Source organism: Callithrix jacchus, chromosome 18, assembly GCF_049354715.1.
Source record: "Callithrix jacchus isolate 240 chromosome 18, calJac240_pri, whole genome shotgun sequence".
Lineage (NCBI taxonomy): Eukaryota > Metazoa > Chordata > Mammalia > Primates > Cebidae > Callithrix > Callithrix jacchus.
In genome coordinates, this window is record NC_133519.1 from 33,793,659 (window position 1) to 33,812,774 (window position 19,116).

At 37.8% G+C, this 19,116-nt stretch overlaps 1 protein-coding gene across 1 annotated transcript; it reads right to left on the minus strand.

Annotated features, from left to right (window-relative positions):
* Positions 1–1,458: 1,458 nt before the first annotated feature.
* On the minus strand, positions 1,459–6,160 carry XCL1 (X-C motif chemokine ligand 1). The gene is made up of 3 exons (XM_054247382.2): positions 6,065–6,160; positions 2,679–2,793; positions 1,459–1,805 (listed from the first exon to the last, which is right to left on the minus strand). Exons 1-3 carry the CDS (start codon positions 6,123–6,125, stop codon positions 1,637–1,639), a joined length of 345 nt encoding a protein of 114 aa, XP_054103357.1. The 5' UTR covers positions 6,126–6,160; the 3' UTR covers positions 1,459–1,636.
* Positions 6,161–19,116: the final 12,956 nt, after the last annotated feature.

The window sequence follows — 19,116 nt, forward strand, 5'->3', positions numbered from 1 at the left end:
AGGAGTCACTGGCCCAAGGCATTTGGCATTCACAGCTGAGCCGCAGGGTGAGTCACACAGTCATGCATAACTAATGTGCTCCCTGGCTAAGCAGCAAAGACTCATGAAGTAAAGGTAAAGAGGTTGTTGCACCATGCCAGGCCAAGTTCAGAAGTCACCAGGTCCAGAGCCTCCTCCCAGCTGGCTTCCTGACTCCTGTCTTGTTCTCTAAACCCCATCTTCCACCTGGCAGCTGATGTCATTTCCCACAGCCTTTAAAACGAAGTACATGCTCTTTGGACTGACAGGCAAGGCCCTTCATAACATCCCCTCTGCCTCCCTGACACCACTTTTGCATCCACTTCCTAACCTCTACGCTGTCCCTTGGTCATATTAAACTACTTGCATTTCTTTAATTCATCAGGATTTCTCTTACCCGCAGGCCTTTGCCTGTGCTGCTTTTTCCCTTTGCCTAGAATGCACTGAAACCTTCTGCATAACTCTGACTCATCCTTCTGGTCTCAGGATAAAGGCTATTTTTAAAGGGAAGCTTATCCCTACCCTTCCTTCATGCTAAGATCTGGACAGCCTTGCTCCTGTGTGTTCAAACCTCACACCCTCTGCTTTCTCCATCATTGCACATATCACACTGCATTGGAATCATTTGCTTACTTGTGTGTTTCCCCAGTGTAAACCCCTGGAAGGCAAACACCTAAAGGTTTCATCATTGCATTCCAGTGCCCAGCCAAGAATGCGGAGTGCATTAGGCATGAGAAGTATGTACTGGTGGAGTGAGTTCACGTACAACTATGAAGACAAGGTCAGGTTTTCCTAGTCAGGCGCAGATAGAACAGGACGTATACATCATCAGCTACTTGGATAGTAAAACCCTAAGCATGAAGCAAATTAGCAATTTAAATCGCATACAAGACAGCATGAATCTGTTATACAAGAAAGCATAACTTGTGTAAAGGTAGTGAGATTATTGTCCAATTAAAAAGGTGTTGATTTTTACTTAAACAAAGTTACTTTATACCAAAATTCTAATTTTTGCTAATGGGACTAAAAAAGGATAAGTTGTGTCATTCTATTCCTTTAAGAGGAAACCAAAATAAAACACAGAAAAAAAAAAAGTTGAGTGAAGCTACTTTTTGAGTAGTGGGCCCTCAGAATGGAAACCCAATGACAACTGGATTATTTTCTCCCTTCTTCTATAAACAGAATTCTATTATAGAGACAAGTTGAAATAGATCTCAAATTGTTGCCACTGTCACAGCTGTAACTTGTAACTCATGTGTAAAGAACCATTACAAGCTGGAATCTAAGAGTGATAAATATAGTTTTCACCCCTGGTGAACACTAGCCAGAATCTCTTCCATTATGGTTCCCATCAAGGATAGGTACAGGTAGGATAGAAATCAAACACGAACGATACTACCTTTCCCTATGTATTATGAATAGACTAGGAAACTATTCTTAATAATAAATATTTATTAATTAGAACATATAAGTGAATGCAGAAGGCATTTAAAAGAAAAATATAAAAGAACAATTTTATTCATGCAGTACTTTCATAAAAAGTGAGTACAAACTCAGTCCATGAATGTATAAAGTGAAATGAGCTGGCTGGCAGGAGAGAGGGTCATGGTGCCAGAGGCTACGCAGTCATGGTCACAGCTGTGTTGGTTGATTGCTGGGTTCCTGTTGGCTTGGTCTGGGTCATGTTATTTGTGGTCTTGGACTTCCTGTCCAGGCTCTTGACCATGTCGTTCACCCACTTGGCTTGTGAATCAGCACAGACTTTTAGGCCACGTTTGGTAATAAAACTGTAATACAAGGAAAACGTAGATGGAGTTAGCCGTATTCTCAAAGCCTCAGGGCCAGGAATTAAGATCAGAGCAGACATGAAGAGATCTTGTGCTGAAATTACTGCAAGAAATAGTCTTTCTGAGCCATGAAATCATAAATGAGCACCCTTCTTCTGCCATCTATTTTAACGTAAAGCAGAAATATCTGCAAATAGTATCCAGCCCCTTGTTCACCATAATTCACAGGCTCATTTTCTCATCCATGTCACCAAATCTTGTAACAAAAAACCTTTGAGGCTATCTAGTTCCATTAGTACATATCCTCTTCCTCTTCAAATTCAAAAATACTCATCTTATTTTTTGAATAAAAGGTGATTGTTCAATTTTCATGTCTTAGAGTAAATCTTGCCATTATGTGTTAGGAAGAGTTATTAGTTCTCAAAATGAGATCCTGGTAGAAGAAGGTCACCATATAGGTTGTCCATTGACTCATTTTCTTGAAATATGCAACTGACAAAGCATGGCACTCAGCCTAACTCAACCCTAAGAACCTCCCCCACTCCAGTGTGGCTTGCAGGGAAACCCTGAATGTGCCAGCCATCTCTAAACCCAGCCCTCAGAGCTGTGCACAGTATTCATCGGACTCTTCTGCTAAGCCAAATAGAGGCAGACTTCTATTCTTTATTTGGCAGACAAATTTTTTGCAATAATCACTATTCGGTTGGGCTGCATAAAGACATGATTGATAAGGAAAAATAAAGAGGTTATTGGTTAAGTTGAGGTGTTCTTCCATGTTAGCCTACTTTTCCTGAGGAGGGCGGCATTTCTATGAACTACATTTCTATACCTCTAGTTATCCACCCAGCCCAGCTTCTGAGGAGGGAAACTCACATTACTGCTTTCAAGGAGCCTTCCTTGATGGTATAGGTCTTGATTCTGTTAACTGGCAGTCGCTGGGTAGTGAGGCTCACACAGACACTCTTATCTGAGACTTCACTCCCTATACCTGGTGAGAGAAAAAAATACCAGACAATTCAAAATAAAGCAATTATCAAGATCACAGGAACAATCATCTGTTAAGTTACTCTGAGAATGTTGTAAGACTATAAGTCCATTTGCTTTTGGGGGGAAGATTTGACTCATAGGCATCCTGAATCTTGTGTCCATCATAAATTCTTAGTAAATAGTTGACTAATTTAAAAATTCAATCAATATAATTGTTTCGGGAATTTCATGAGAGAAGTATCCCATGTCTGTACATTTTCACTTAGACTCTTGGGACAGCTATCAGATGCCCCAGTGACATTCATTCCTTCTTTTATACAGCAGTGCTGATTGTGGCCCACATGTTTTATTAAGACAGATGTTATCCTGTTTTCATAGAGCACATCTTCTAATGAGGGAGCCAGGCAACAGACCGGTAAACAGAAAAGATCATTTCAAATAGTGAAATCTGTTACTATAAGTGACAGACTAATGCGTGAAGAGTAATCGAGGCAAGGCAACATTTAGTGGGGGAGGGAAGCTTGTTTTTCACTGACAAAATAAAGGTGTTCTCATTCTAAACTGTAAACTGTCTCCATTCGCCATCCTCCCAAGATGCTGAAAAGAACGAAGGCCAAAGGAAAGAAGGTGGCCCCAGCCTCTGCTGTCGTGAAGAAGGGTATGGGACAGGACATCCAGCCCAAAAGGGACCTCACCTGCTTAGTGAAATGGCCCCACTATATCTGGTTGCAGCTGCAAAGAGCTGTCCTCTATAAGCAGTTGAAAGTGCCTTCTGCAGTTAACTGGTTCACCCAGGTCTTAGACCCCAAACAGCTACTCAGCCACTTAACCTGATCCACAAGTACCAACCAGAGACAAAGCAAAAGAAGAAGCAGAGACTCTTGGCCCAGGCCGAGAAGAAAGCTGCTGGCAAAGGGGGTGTCCCTACTAGGAAACCACCTGTCCCTTGATGAGCAGGTATCAGCACCATCACCACCTTGCCGGAAAACAAGAAGGCTCAGCTGGTAGTGATTGCACATGGCATGGACCCCATCAAGCCGGTTGTCTTTCTGCCTGTCCTGTGTCCTAAAATGGGGTTCCCTTACTGCATTATCAAGGAGAAGGAAGGCAAGACTGGGACATCCAGTCCACAGGAAGTACCACTGTCACCTTCACACAGGTTAACCAGGAAGACAAAGAAGCTTTGGCTGAGCTGGTGGAAGCTATCAGGACCAATTACAACGATGGATATGATGAGATCTGCAGTATCCTGGGTCAAAAACCTGTGGCTCGCATTGCCAAGCCGGGAATAGCAAAGGCTGAGGAACTTGCCGCTAAACGGGGTTAGATGTACACTGTTGAGTTTTCTGTACATAAAAATAATAAAAACTCTCCTTCAAAAAAATTAATAAATGGTAAAAGGTAATATTATATATATATTTATGTATATATAAATAAGGAAGTCGGCCCTAAAATATTCATCCCCAGTAGTAATGGCCCAAGGGGAATTAAACTATTAAGTTTAGAGAACCATCTTACATTGCAAAAGGAAAAATAACTTGGGAGAAATAATACTGTTAAGGGTTGGGCAAAATCTAATCAAAGTTTCTAAGGCAGACTTTCTCCTCAGCTGTAGACACTGGCCTTTGCTTCCAAGAGAAACAGGCAGCTAAAAAGCATCTAAAGGAACCACTGATAACCACCGAGTCTGCTCTGTAGTGTTGCTAATATCAGAATGCATTTTTAAAGCATGGAACTAACAAGGGTGTTCACGGATGTCGCTTTTCCTCATCATTCCTTTTCCTTTCCTTCACTCCCAATGCCAGTCGGCACATTCCTGCCCTCTACCTTTGCCAATTTATTTTTAATGCTGAATTGTTTCTGAAGCCAGTGAAAGAGGAAAAATCTGGGCTTTATCTCTGTTTCTCTCATATTTTAGAAACAGTATTTCTCTCTGTGAAGTATCTAACATGAACTCCCAAGACTTTATACTTGAAACCACAAAGCCTTTTCCTTATTCTCAGCAATGTTTGTGTGTCTATGTTGTTCTTTAAAACATCACCTTCTCTCAGGTTGCAGAGTTGAGTCAAAGCAGAGACTGCTTTGCCTTACTTTTGTACATAAGAAGCTAGGCACCAGTGAGACTTATTGAGCTCCTTCAAATAGAAAACTTGGGAATCTGAGACTAGTGTCTACAGTTCCTCTCAGTCTCCAACAGAGCTTCCTTCCCCCTACTGAGACCTGAGTCTCCCTCAAATGGTATGACCATTGTCTTAGCAAAATGCCATCCAGGTAGCAGCATGTCACCTAGTGTAGTAATCAAACTTTTTTGTATATTAATTTTTTTTTGTTTTGCACACAATTTCAAGGACTTCCGCCCACCTTTATTCATGGACCCCCTTGTGGACCCATGATTAAATTATATGTCACAGTCCAAAGGATAAAAATTTACTCCAGTCGTAGAAAAAAGTAATCCTTCAAGAAATATCTACTGACTCTCAGGTCAGGGCTCAGTATATCTAAATCTTACCTGGATGTGTCTTGCAGGTTTATTGAACTGTGTATAAGGTGCTGATCTATTCATTAGTACTTATTATAATATGGTCTCTTACAAATCCAGAAAATTTCTCATAAATAATAACATTCATGGCAGTAATAACAGAATCACCCATATACTTGAAGGTAATATTGATTTTCTGGATATGAGGGTTTGAATTTCCAGTCATTCGGGGCTTAGTTTTGTATTGAAAACATTGATTCGCTCCAGAACATACATCCTCTAGTGCATCCCCACATTGTGACTGAACTCTCAAAGATTCTGATGATTTATCAAACTATATACTAAATAGACAAAAGATACAAGTGCATTTATAATCATCACCTCTCATCCAGAGCTAACATTAATTAAACAATTATGGTTTGTAAGGAAATCTGATGTTATTAAATGAATAAATAAGCCATAATATTTATTTAATCTTAATCTCAGGTGATCATGTCTGTTATTTTATTCAATGTATACATAAATAGGCATAGGCCCTGAGTGGTTAAGAAATTTACCCCTAATTACCCAATTAGGAAAAGTAGGAGCCCAGACACTAACCAAATTCTCCCTGTTCTGGGATTTTACAAAGGCCGCTACAGTCAAAACCATCATTCCTGTTTTGCACATGTGAAGTTTAAGGTTCATCTGGGAAAAGCCATTTACTCCAGTCACAACCTGAGTCAAAGCCAAAGTGTGTGCCCACCTGCCTTGCCTCCCTGTCCTTTATCTTACAGACAGCCTATCAGCTTACCTTCCACAATGTACGCAGTAAGAAAGCAGATGCCAAGGAGGACCAGGATGCGAAGTCTCATGGCTGAGGTCCCGCTGAGCTGTGCAGGGAGAGAGTGAGGATCAGGCTGTTTGAGGACCTCTTATATTCCTCCAATGGTCAGCACACTTCCTGTAGTGAGAGGGGGCTTTCAATGTGGGTGTCGGATCATGGAAAATCTTTGCAATACTGATGCTTTCTTTTTTCTTTAAAAAAAAAGTTCCTCTTCCCTGTTCATACTAACCTTGTGGCCATTGCCCCTTTGCGTGTGGTTAATGTGTCAATGAAACCAAATGTATGCATAAAAGAAAATGTGGTCGTGCTGTCTCTGCCACCAGTCTGAATACAGACAGATCTTCCGCTGTAGACATGCCTGACGGCTGTTCACTGTCATGGCCCAGCATGGAAACTGTAAAGGAAATGAGGTGTGGTGGTCTCTGTGTTCCATCCCACCTCATGTGACATCCAGTGTGACACGGGTCTTCCACAACCATGGATCATGAGCCCCTGGTGCCACCCTTTGACTCTCTCAGGAGGTAAAGAGAGGCTGCTGCCACACTGAGTTTCTCAATCCTTTGCTTTCTTTTTTCTCGTTTTTCTCTGCCACCCTTATTCAAGTTATCCCCCTTTCTTCAAACCAATCTCCCCAGGTACCCAAGAAACAATTAAATAATGGTTTGAGCATGTCTATATGCATATGTTTGCTTTATTACAACTTAGCACACACATTTATAAAAGCTTTCGAAAAGTTGTGCTATACCAACTTATTTCAAATAAAAAAGAAAATGATAATCTTATCATCTGGCAGTTTTCATTTTTAATATTTTTCCAGTGACTCTGTATTGGCATACATGTGTTCTCATAATTGTGGTCATTTAAAATATTGTTTTAATGCCAATTTAAATAGCTTCCCTTTTTTAGCCTTTGTATCTCTACTTTGAATAAATATATACACATACACATTAAACATTTTCTTATAACTTATTATCTAAATCAGAACTATAAGGTCGATTTCCTTAATATACACTGAATTACTTCCCTTTAATAACCAGGAGTGGGATTACTGGGTAAAACGATATGATCAGCTTTATAGCTCTTAGTATATATTGCCATATCGTCTCCCCAAAATGTAATTGTAATTTGCAATGCTCCCAGTAGGATTCAAATACTGACTACACTGGAACTTTCCAGTCACTGAGTCTGTATGTGGTTGTTCTTTATTTTACATCGGTAGCTATAAAATGTATTTAGTAAATATATGCATAGTTAAAGGTTTACAAAACATAATGAGGTATCACCCTACGCCTGTTAGAATGGCTGTGATGGAAAAAAAAAACAAAAGATAACAAGTGTTGGCAAGGATTGGAGAAGAGGGAACTCTTGCGCACTGTTGGCAGGAATGTAACTTAGTATAGACATTATGGAAAACAGCAGAGGTTCCTCAAGAAATTACAAAGAGAACTATCATGTGATCCAGGACTTTGGATATATACCACTGCTATATATATACTATATTTACATATATCCACTTTGGATATATACCACTACACATTATGGAAAACAGCAGAGGGTCCTCAAGAAATTACAAATAGAACTACCATACGATCCAGCACTTGGGATATATAGCACTACTGGGTATATATCCAAAGGAAATGAAATAAATGTATCAAAGAGACATCTGCACTCCCATATTTATTGCAACATGATTCATGATAGCCAAGATATCAAATCAACCTAACTAGATAAAGAAAATGTGATGCATATACACAATAAAGTACTAGTCAGCCACGAAAGGGGGAAATCATTAATTTGCCAAAACATGGATGAACCTGGAAGACATGATTTTAAGTGAAATCAGCCTGCATGATCCCATTCATATGTGAAATCTGAACAAGTTGATTCCATAGAAACAGAAAATAGAATGGTAGTTACCAGGTGCTGGGGCAGTTGAGAAGACTTGGGTTGGGTTAGGGAGATACTGGTCAAAGAATACAGAATTTTAACTAGATAGAAGGCATAATTTCAAGAGATCTATTATACAACATGGTGACTATAATTAAAAATACATTGTATTCTCGAAAATGCTAAGAGAGCTAATGTATTCTCATCACAAAAACTGATAGCTATGTGAGGTAATGCATATATTGATTAGCTTAGTCATTCCACAAGGTATACGTATTCTTTAAAACATCATTTTGTACACAATAAATACATACATTTTATCTTTCAATTCTTTAAATAAAATGACATTAATAAAAAGAAGTAAAAAATAAAGGCGTGAACTCTGGAGATTGTGCTTGAGGCTTTCTCATGTTTTCAATCAAATTGACAATTTGACTAATGGCTGAATTTTTATTTAGCATACTGACATGGAATTTGTTAAACTCTCAGAATGAATTGCTCACTTTCAGTCTATCAAAGCATACACTAGAATCTCTTTTGGGGAAGAATGAAATAACAGACAAGAAAGCAGAAACCTAGTGCAAAGTGGACATGACCTGCTAATGGGTGGACATTGGTTGACAACAATCAGTTGAGGGATACTTGTCATCATGAATATTTTTTATCCTTGACTCCTCTCCTTCTCGTAGATGTTATGCCCGATCAGCAAATACTGAAGTTTCTCTATCTTCAAAATAGAACCTAAACACTTCTCCCCACCCACAAACCACCCTATGCCAAGCCACCATCATCTCTCACTTGGATTAGTGGAGTCATGCAACAGCTTCCTAACGGGTCTTTCTGCTTCCACCTTTGCCTCTTGCTCCTTTGCCTCAAGTGACCATATCTACCAAGGTGACCATTCGAAAATGTAAGTCACATCATGTCATTTCTCCACTCAAAATCCTCCTATGGCTCTCCATTCTTACGAGCTAAATTCAAAGTCTTTGCAAGGGCTTACAAGTACCCATGCCCTGTGCTCGACTCTCTCATTCACTCTCTGACATCCTCCCCTGCTGTTCTTTACCCCTCTTACATCCCTGTAGCTATGTGGCCACCTTGTTGTTTCTGAGACATGTCAATTACGCTCCTGAATCCAAGTCTCGGCATTTGCCCATCCCCTCCGCCTGATACTCTCTTTCCTCAGATGTAAGCATGACTGAAACCCTCACCTCCTTCAGTTTTTTTCTCAAATGCTGTTCACTGTGGCTTTTTCTGATCACATAATTTAAAACTTTGTAAACATGCCCGTTCTGGTATCATTTGATCTATATTTGCTATTCTATTCTCATTGGTATCTTCAAATATAACAATTTGCTTGTTGATTTTTTTAAATGTCTGTCTTTTTCCAGGAATACTTAATCTTTTTCACTGCTGTTTCTTCAGAGTCCTGTATAATACCTGGCATAAAAGAGCTGCTCAATTTCTATATCCAGAATAAATGCAAGTATATGTGGTATGTAAGTGCAAGAGTGTGTAAGCAAGCATATGCATGTGTAAGCATCAACTTTTTTTTTTTTTCTGAGACAGAGTCTCACTCTGTTGCCAGGCTGGAGTGCAGTGGCACAATCTCAGCTCACTGCAACCTCTGATTCCCTGATTCAAGCAATTCTCCTGCCTCAACCTCCCAAGTAGCTGGGACTACAGGCATGTGCCACCATGCCCAGCTAATTTTTGTATTTTTAGCAGACAGGGTTTCACCATGTTGGCCAGGATGGTCTCGATCTCCTGATCTCATGATCCACCAGCCTCTGCCTCCCCAAAACATTAATATTTATATCTGCAAAGTCTAGTGCTCTGGAATATCAGCTCTGCTCATGCATGTGTGACCACACAGTGGAATGGGAAAATCCATTTTTGAAGGAAAGCATTCATTGTTGAGGGAAGAGGACAGAAACAAGAGGGGTACAAGTAAAAGAAACTCGATGTTTTCTCCTTCTTATGACTTTCTGGTCTCAATATATTAATTCATCTGAAAAGTTACTTTGTATTTCATCATACATAATGTATAATCCATATAAATATCTCTTCTTCTATAGAACATGTTTGTATAATTTTCCAGTTTTTCTATTAAATAATTTATCTTTTCCTTATTGGTATGTAAAGAATCTTTATATATTTGTCTCACTAATTATTTGTCATAGGTGTTGCAGTATTTTCTCAGTTCATAAATGTAGTTTCACTACATTTATGATGTCTTTGATTAACAAAAATATATAATTTTAATATAGTTTAATTTTTACTATTTTATTTTGTACTTAATGATTTTTGTGCTTTAGTAAATTCTTCCTTTCTCCAAAGTCAGAAAGATATTTACCTCTTTTTCTACTAAAAATTTTAAAGTCTTGCATTTGACATTGAAATTTTCCATTTTGCTAGTGTTCCTTTCTGTATGGACTATGAGATAGAGATCCAAAGGCTTTCTTTTCTTTATACATCCAACATTTCTAGCTCCAGTTTTTAAATAGGTCTACTTTTCCTGCACTACCTTTCACATATTAAACCCCCACATATATGTGCATTCATTTCAGGGTCTCTATTCTGCTCCACTGGTCCATCTGTCCATCCTTCACTAGCACCATTATAACTTAACTTAGTTTTCAGTAACGCAAGCCCTCTTAGTCCTTTTCTTCAGAAGTATCTTGCCTTAAGCTCACTAGTAATTATGAAAACAAAAGTCAAGACCACAGCGTGACCCTCATCTTCTTCCCATTCAAAGTGGTCAAAATTAAAAACTCTGATAGTAGTACTTTGCAAGGATATGAAGCAGCCCGTATTACTTCTGGCTTTGGAAACTGGCATTAACACTTTGAAAAGCAGTTTGGCATTGTCATGTAAACCTGAGCATTTGCATACCATGAAGATCCAGAAATCCTGCTCCTAGATGCATACTTAGAGAATTTCAAAGGAAAGGAGCATTATTAAATGTAAGTTACGTAAAATGTCCAAGTGCCCAAGTTGAAGGTAGGTTAATGGTGGCATATTATACAAAGTAATTAACTGAATAGAAGAAGGTCACATGTAAACTCATGTAGATGATATATAGTTGTATCATTCAGATTAGACTAAGAAAACCAATGTAGATATTCCTAATCAGTTGTCTGTCTTGAATGTTCTCCTCCAGAAAGTGCCACAGGAATTTAGGCTGTTTCCACCTCTGAATAATACCATCTCCTAAAGCCTGGGAGTCTGTTTCTTCCAGCTGCAGGTCGATGATTAAGAGAGTATGGCACACCTCCTCTTATCTAGAAGTGAGGTGTGTTCTTTGGTCCCATATGATGGGTGAGAACCAGTTATCTGGTCCCATCTAGAAGCAAGGACAGAGTGAGAGAATAGAGAATGAAGTTGCATCTGGGAAATGTAATCTAGATCAAAGAGCAGATAAGGTCTAGCATGACCTGTCATAGCAACACAATTGTCATTAATCTAATGGTGCACTTGAGGTTCAAGTTTCTAAGGCGTAAACGTAAAGCAAGATTACTGTGATTATTATTTTCTTTGAAACATGCCCACAACATCTCTTAAATTCCACATCTTTTTTTCCCTAAATTAAAATAGTGTTCTTGTATTTTTCTCTTAGAAAAACAGTATGATTACTGTAAGGAAAATCCAGGCACTATAGAAAATATTTTTAAGAAAATATAGTTCGCCCAAAGTCCACTACCCAGAAGTAACCACTTAACCATAACAGATGGACGCTCTTCCAAACAGCACTCTAGGTAAATATGCCTACGTATATCATTTCACAATCTTTCTACAGCATTCAATGGCTGCAGATTCATTGTACGTTTACAATGTGTGACGCTTTGTGCTAAGTACAAAAGGCCATTAACCCATTTATTTTATCCTTAAAAAAATATAATGAAATAAGTAGAACTATTGTCTACATTTTATAGATGAGAAAATTGAAACTTAAAGAGCTTAAGTAATTCACTAAAAATCACAAAGGTTGGCAATGCTAAAGATACAAACCCTGGTCTACCAGACTCCAAGCCCAAGCTACTAAACAATGCCCTATACTGTCAGATATTTTGATACACCACTAATTGATAACACCCCTCTTCAGGGGTCCTTAAATTGTCTCCCTTTTTATTCAACCATGGACTACTCAGCAATAAGAATATGCATTTCTCTAAACTTTTTATACCTGTCTCTACATCTCTGTAGTGTAAGCTCCCTCCAGGAAGTTCGCTGAAGACAGTCTTACTTTCATACATACTGGTTTCTTTAAAAGGTATAAAAAGGTTAAATGTATAAAAATGAAGCTGGCTGGAAGATTAATGCCATATCAGGTATCTCTCAATTGTTATTGCTTGAACTGTAAAACCAGATTAACCAGGATCTTTGTGGGCTCAAGTGATCTGTCTGCCTCGGCCTCTTAAAGTGCTGGTATTACAGGCATGAACCACAGCATCTGGCCTATTTTATTACTATGAATAACAACGACTGATTTTTATGGAACCAGTGAGGTCTATGATTCTCTGCTTTCCCATACTTGGCCTCCTCCCCATATCTGAAATATCAGGAGGAAGAAACATGATTGACGTCAAGCTGGAAGACATTTTCATCTTCCCAATGAAAAGATCAGTCACAAATACAAGACCACTTTTATGGTAGAATAAGAGGGCATGGAGTGCTATGCATGATCTAATTTTCAGATTAACTAAAATTATTTCTTATTTTAATCTTTACTGAAAACGTTCCAATTTTTTTCTGGTAGAGCAAAATAGAAAAATAAATTCTCAATGACAGAGGCTTACTTAGTTTTAGTGCCTCAGCCAGTAATCTATTGCACAGAACCTGGAAGAATCCTTCAAGTGCAAGCATTACCTTAAAGGGTATATGATATTGAATTGAATCTGAACGGCGCTTCAGAGTTGATTCTAGAAGCAAATTCATCAAGTATTGCCTTATCCGAAGTCTGCTCTCATTGCTTCATATAAAATAGCAGCTTCTCTCCGTTCCCAGAGTTTCTCTTACCCTGCTTTATTGTAACTCATAGCTCTTATCATCATCAGCTGACATTTTTATGCACTGTGTATTGTGGTTTTCCCTCTACTAGAATGTAATGACTGAGAGACTTGAGATTCTAAATCTCTATTTCTGAATTCTCAGCACTTATAATGTAGGAATTCAATAAATATTTATTTATTGAATAAATAAATATAAACTAATTGTCTTGTCATTTTCTTCTTTCCTCCAAGAAGTAAAAGCAGAGGCTCTCCTCAATTTAACATGAAGCCAGCTACTTCACACTGATATTATTCCAGTATGACAAAGAATACAAGGAAAAAAGATCAAAAGATAGTGGCGAGAATAGACCTTAAAAATTATGTAGACTTTTTTTATGAAGGGGAAAACAAACTAGAGTGATGGGTAAGGTCACAAAACCAACTTCTGTTCTGGCACCATCCCTCAGCAGGGCCCAGTGAGAGTCAGGAGAAAGACCAGCACAGACAAAACTACAATATGCTGTATATCCGGGAGAAAGATTAATACATTTCTTTGCTTGCTTTTCCAGCTATGCAAGACAGGGCTCATTCTGACAAAGGGTGAAGTGAAGGATTCATGTGGTGGATTCAGGCTTGCACCTGAGTCTTCACTCTGTCCTCTCAGTGGCTCCTTTTCTGCTGATCCTCTCTGCACCTCAGTGCATTTGGCCAGGACAGACCTTAAAGTGAGATGAATGATAACCTTCAGTGCCACCTGAGAAATCCACACAATTCAATCAGATCTACTTCCTGCTATTCTGTAAATGGCATTCCTTGAGCAACTTTTTAAAAATTCAAAGTGTTAATCAGCGTCTTCCTTTAAAGAATTGTGTTGAATACCCACAATTTCATCATAAGGTATTATAATATTTTTAATAATAAGCCATAGATGTAGAGCTGTATTCATACCAACTTCTCTTTAATAACTGGAAAAGTTATATATTCTACTTGGCTGCTTAGGCTTTTACAAACCACCATTCTCTTTGATTATTTGTGTGTCTGTGTGTGTGTGTGTGTCTTCCTTAGTTGTTTTTTGTCTGTTTTATTGGGTAGAGAGAGGTTGGGGAGGGATAACAGGGGAAGAAATGCCAGATACAGGTGATGGGGGGATGAAGGCAGCGAACCACATTGCCATGTATGTACCTATACAACAATCCTGCATGTTCTGCACATGTACCCCAGAACCTAAAGTGCAATAAAATATATATGTATATATATATATATATATATACTTAACATGAGATCTACCCTCTTAAATTTTGAAGTGCAAAATACAGTATTGTTAACCATATGTAGGCATAAGATTTTGTGGCAGATCTCTAGAACTTACTCATCTCACATAACTTTTTAAAAATCTTTTTTATTTCCATAAGTTTTAGAGAAACAGGTGGTATTTGGTTACATTAGTAAGTTCTTTAGTGGTGATTTGTGAGATTTTGGTGTGCCCATGACCCAAGCAGTATACACTGAACCCAATTTGTAGTCATTTTTAAATCTAATCTTCTAACCCTCCCCTGGCTCTCCCACCCCTCAACAGGCCCCAGTGTGTGATGTTCCCCTTTCTTGCGTCCATGTGTTCTCATTGTTCAACACCCACTTATGCGTGAGAACATGCAATGTTTGGTTTTCTCCTCTTGTGTCAGTTTGCTGACAATGATGGTTTCCAAATTCATCCATGTCCCTGCAAAGGACATGAACTCATCCTTTTTTTTTTTTTTGAGCTCTTGTTACCCAGGCTAGAGTGCAATGGCGCCATCTCAACTCACCGCAACCTCTGCCTCCTGGGTTCAGGCAATTCTCCTGCCTCAGCCTCCTGAGTAGCTGGGATTACAGGCACGCGCCACCATGCTAATTTTTTGTAATTTTAGTAGAGACGGGGTTTCACCATGTTGACCAGGATGGTCTCGATCTCTTGACCTCGTGATCAACCCGCCTCGGCCTCCCAAAGTGCTGGGATTACAGGCTTGAGCCACCGCACCCGGCCGAACTCATCCTTTTTTATGGCTGCATAGTATTCCATGATGTATATGTGCCACGTTTTCGTTATCCAGTCTATCATTGATGGGCATTTGGGTTGGTTCAAAATCTTTGCTTTTGTAAACAGTGCTGCAGTATGTGTGCATGTGTCTTTAAAATAGAATTTTTTATAATCCTTCAGGTATATAGCCAGTACCTTGAGGAATCACCACACTATCTTCCACAATGTTTCAACTAATTTACATTCCCACCAACAGTGTAAAAGCGTTCTTATTTCTTCACATCCTCTCCAGCATCTGTTGTCTCCTGATTTTTTAATGATCATCATTCTAATTGGCATGAGATGGTATCTCAATGTGGTTTTGATTTGCATCCAATTTGTAGTCTTTTACTTCTCACCTCACTCTCACCCTTCCCCTGAGTCCCCAAAGACCGTGTATCACTCTTATGCTTTTGCATCCTCATAGCTTAGCTCCCATTGATGAGTGAGAACATATGATGTTTGATTTTCCATGTTTGGGTTAGTTCACTTAAAATGATAGTCTCCAGTTCCATCTACGTTGCTGCAAATGCCGTTAATTCATTCCTTTTTATGGCTGAGTAGTATTCCATTGTACATATATACCACAATTTCTTTATCTACTTGTTGATTTAAGAGGATTTGGGCTGGTTCCATATTCATATTATAATGACTTATTTTCCTCTGGGTAGATACCTAGTATTGTAATTGCTGGATCAATGGTAGTTCTACATTTAGCTCTTTAAGGAATCTCCACATTGTTTTCCATAGTGGTTGTACTAGTTTAAATTCTCACCATCAGCATAGAAGTGTTCCCTTTTCACCACATCCATGCCAACATCTCTTATTTTTTTATTTTTTTATTATGGCCATTCTTGTAGGAGTAAAGTGGTATCACACTGTTGTTTTGATGTGCATTTCCCTGATCATTAGTAACGTTGAACATTTTTTCATATGTTTCTTGGCCATTTCTATATCTTCTCTTGAGAATTGTCTATTTAGAGAGAACCCCACTCTTTGATGGGATTGTTTGTTTTTTTCTTGCTAATTCATTTGAGTTCTTTATAAATTCTGAATGATAGTCCTTGGCCAGATGTATAGATTGTGAAGATTTTCTCCCACTCTGTGGGTTGTCTGTTTACTCTGCTGACTGTTTCTTTTGCTGTACAGAAGCTCTTTCATTTAATTAAGTCCCATCTATTTATCATTGTTTTTGTTGCATTTGCTTTTGGGTTTCTGGCCATGAAGTCTTTGCATAAGCCAATGTCTAGCAGGATTTTTCTGATGTTATCTTCTAGAATTTTAATAGTTTCAGATCTTAAATTTAAGTCCTTGATCCATCTCTAGTTGGTTTTTGTACAGGTAAGAGATGAGGATTCGTTTCATTCTCCTACATGTACCTTGCCAATTATTTCAGCACTATTTATTAAATAGAGTGTCTTGATGATATGATTATATACCTAGAAAACCCTAAAGACTCATCTAAAAAGCTCCTGGAACTGATAAATGAATTCAGCAAAGTTTCAGGATACAAAATTAATGTACACAAATCAGTAGCTCTGCTAAACACCAACAGCGACCAAGCTGAGAATCAAATCAAAAATTCAATCCCTTTTAAAATAGCTGCAAAACTAAAATAAAATACTTAAGAATATACCTACCCAAGGAGGTGAAAGACCTCTATAAGGAAAACTACAAAACACTGCTGAAAGAAATCATAGGTGACACAAACAAATGGAAACACATCCTATGCTCATGGATGGGCAGAATCAATCTTGTGAAAATGACCATACTGTCAAAAGCAATCTAAAAATTTAATACAATTGCCATCAAAATACCACTATCATTTTTCAAAGAACTAGAAAAAATAATCCTAAACTTCATATGGAACTAAAAAAGAGCCTACATAGCCAAAGCAAAACTAAACCAAAAAAGCAAATCTGGAGGCATCACATTACCTTTCTTCAAACTATACTATAAAGCCATGGTCAGCAAAACATCATGGTACTGGTATAAAAATAGGCATATAGACCAATGGAACAGAATATGAAACCCAGAAATAAACCCAAATACTTATAGCCAACTGACTTCAATTAAGCAAACAAAAACAGAGCTGAAACTTTATACCTGTTGAACAGTGACTCTCATTTCCTCTTCTGCTAAGATCCTGGCAACCACCATTCTACTCCCTGGTTTCTATGAGTTTGACTATTTTAGATACTTCCTGTTAGTGGAATCATGCAGTATTTGTACTTCTGTGCCTAGCTTATTTCACTTAGCATAGGCATTCTGTAAGTTTACCTATGTTTCTGCTTATGTCAAGATTTCATTTTGTTTTAAATCTGGATAATATTCTATTGTATGTAAATGCTAAATTTTCTTTATTCATTCATCTACTAATGGACAAATGGACATTCAGGTTGTTCCCTATCTTGACTATTGTAAATAATGCTGCAATGAACATGGGAATGCAGGTATCTCTTCAAAATCCTGATTTCAATTTTTTTGGATACATACCCAAACATGGAATTGCTGAATCATGTGGTATTTTTATTTTAAATTTTAATTTTTAAAATTTTAATTTTTTGAGGAATCTTTTACTGTTTTCTATAACAGTTATACAATTTTCTTTTTCAACCAATAGTGTAGAAGGGTTCCCATTTCTTCACATCCTCATAAGCACTTGTTATCTATTTTTTCTTGATCATAGGCATCCTAACAGGTGTGACATGATACCTCATTGTGGTTTTTATTTGAATTCCCCCAGTGTTAATAATATTGAGTATCTTATTATATATCTATTGGTAATTTGTATATCTTCCGTTGAGAAATGTCTATTCAAGTCCTTTGACCACTTTTTATAGCATTAGTTAGGATTTAGGGTTTTATTAATTTCTTTTGATTTTGCTATTTATAGGATTTCCTCTTCTCTTTACGATCATGATTATTTTTAATTTGGGTCTCAACCGGAGTTTATAGTGATGATGACTGTCACAATTACATTGACCTTTACTCTCTCAGAGTCTGCCCTTTTTTATGTTCTTGTTCCTTCCTCTTTTCTTTTATTTTCTTTTATGTTATTCCTGGTGTAGGAATTTCCTTAATTCTTGTATTTTTTATTTCCCATTGGAATCACCAAGTGCATTAATGTCTGAGTTTATTGTAAAAGCCAAAGATGAAATCATCCTTCGACTAATATAATTAGTTGATAATCCTAACATTTAAAAAAATCTTTGAATATTTCTCTGGCTTCTGTGTTTTTTCAGAAAAAGCCAAAAGAATCTTGCTAAAGACTACTCCAAAAATGCAATTGCTGGTGTATAACAGACAAGAAAAAAGTTTAATAAATACATAAACTTTACTTATTTGTGCTTAAAATGTTAGTAGGGGAAATGCTAACTCATTTAGTAAACAGTTCCTAGAAGTAAATTTATCAAAAGCAGTTAGAAAAATTTATAGGTGTACTTCAAGCATTTCTGCAAGAATCCTCGCCCCCACCCCCAGAAAAGGTGAACATATAGAAACTAAAGAAAGCAAATAGCAAAATAGAGAAGACCTTTATTTCCTTCCAATGGGGGGAAAAAGTTAATTAATCATTAGGTTTTTGTCTTCCAATGTCTATGGAAGTTTCCACATGATAGCCCTTTTCCCCAAAGTAGAATCCAGAACTCCATTTTCAACTTACCATTGGCATATGACTTAGACTGAACCAATTAAACCACCTCTGCAAGCTTGGATTTGGAAGAGATCAAAGAGAAAGAAGACTCCACATGGAATTTATTTTTGAAGAAAGGTATATGGTTGTTGACAAGAGTCATGGAGTTTGTTTGCTTCTTTGTTTTTTAACTAATAGACTTTATCTTTAAGGTCCACAGAAAAACTAAGCAAAAATACAGAGATTTCCCATATACCCGCTCACCTCATAAACACTCATAGCCTTACACACTATCAGCATCACTTACCAGAGTGGTGCACTTGTTACAACTGATTAAATGACTGACACATTATTGTAACTCAAAGCCTCTACTTTACATTAGAAGCTCACTCTTTGGGCTATACATTCTTTGGGTTTTGACAAATGTGTAATGACATGTATTACCCTCTTA

Bases quoted from the DNA above. Each gene is read 5' to 3' on its own strand.
- XCL1 (XM_054247382.2), bottom strand. From the start codon at position 6,125: ATGAGACTTCGCATCCTGGTCCTCCTTGGCATCTGCTTTCTTACTGCG. The intron at 2,794-6,064 runs GTAAGCTGATAG...TTCTCTCACCAG, and splicing joins TACTGCGTACATTGTGGAAG to GTATAGGGAGTGAAGTCTCA. The intron at 1,806-2,678 runs GTGAGTTTCCCT...CTTGTATTACAG, and splicing joins GGCTCCTTGAAAGCAGTAAT to TTTTATTACCAAACGTGGCC.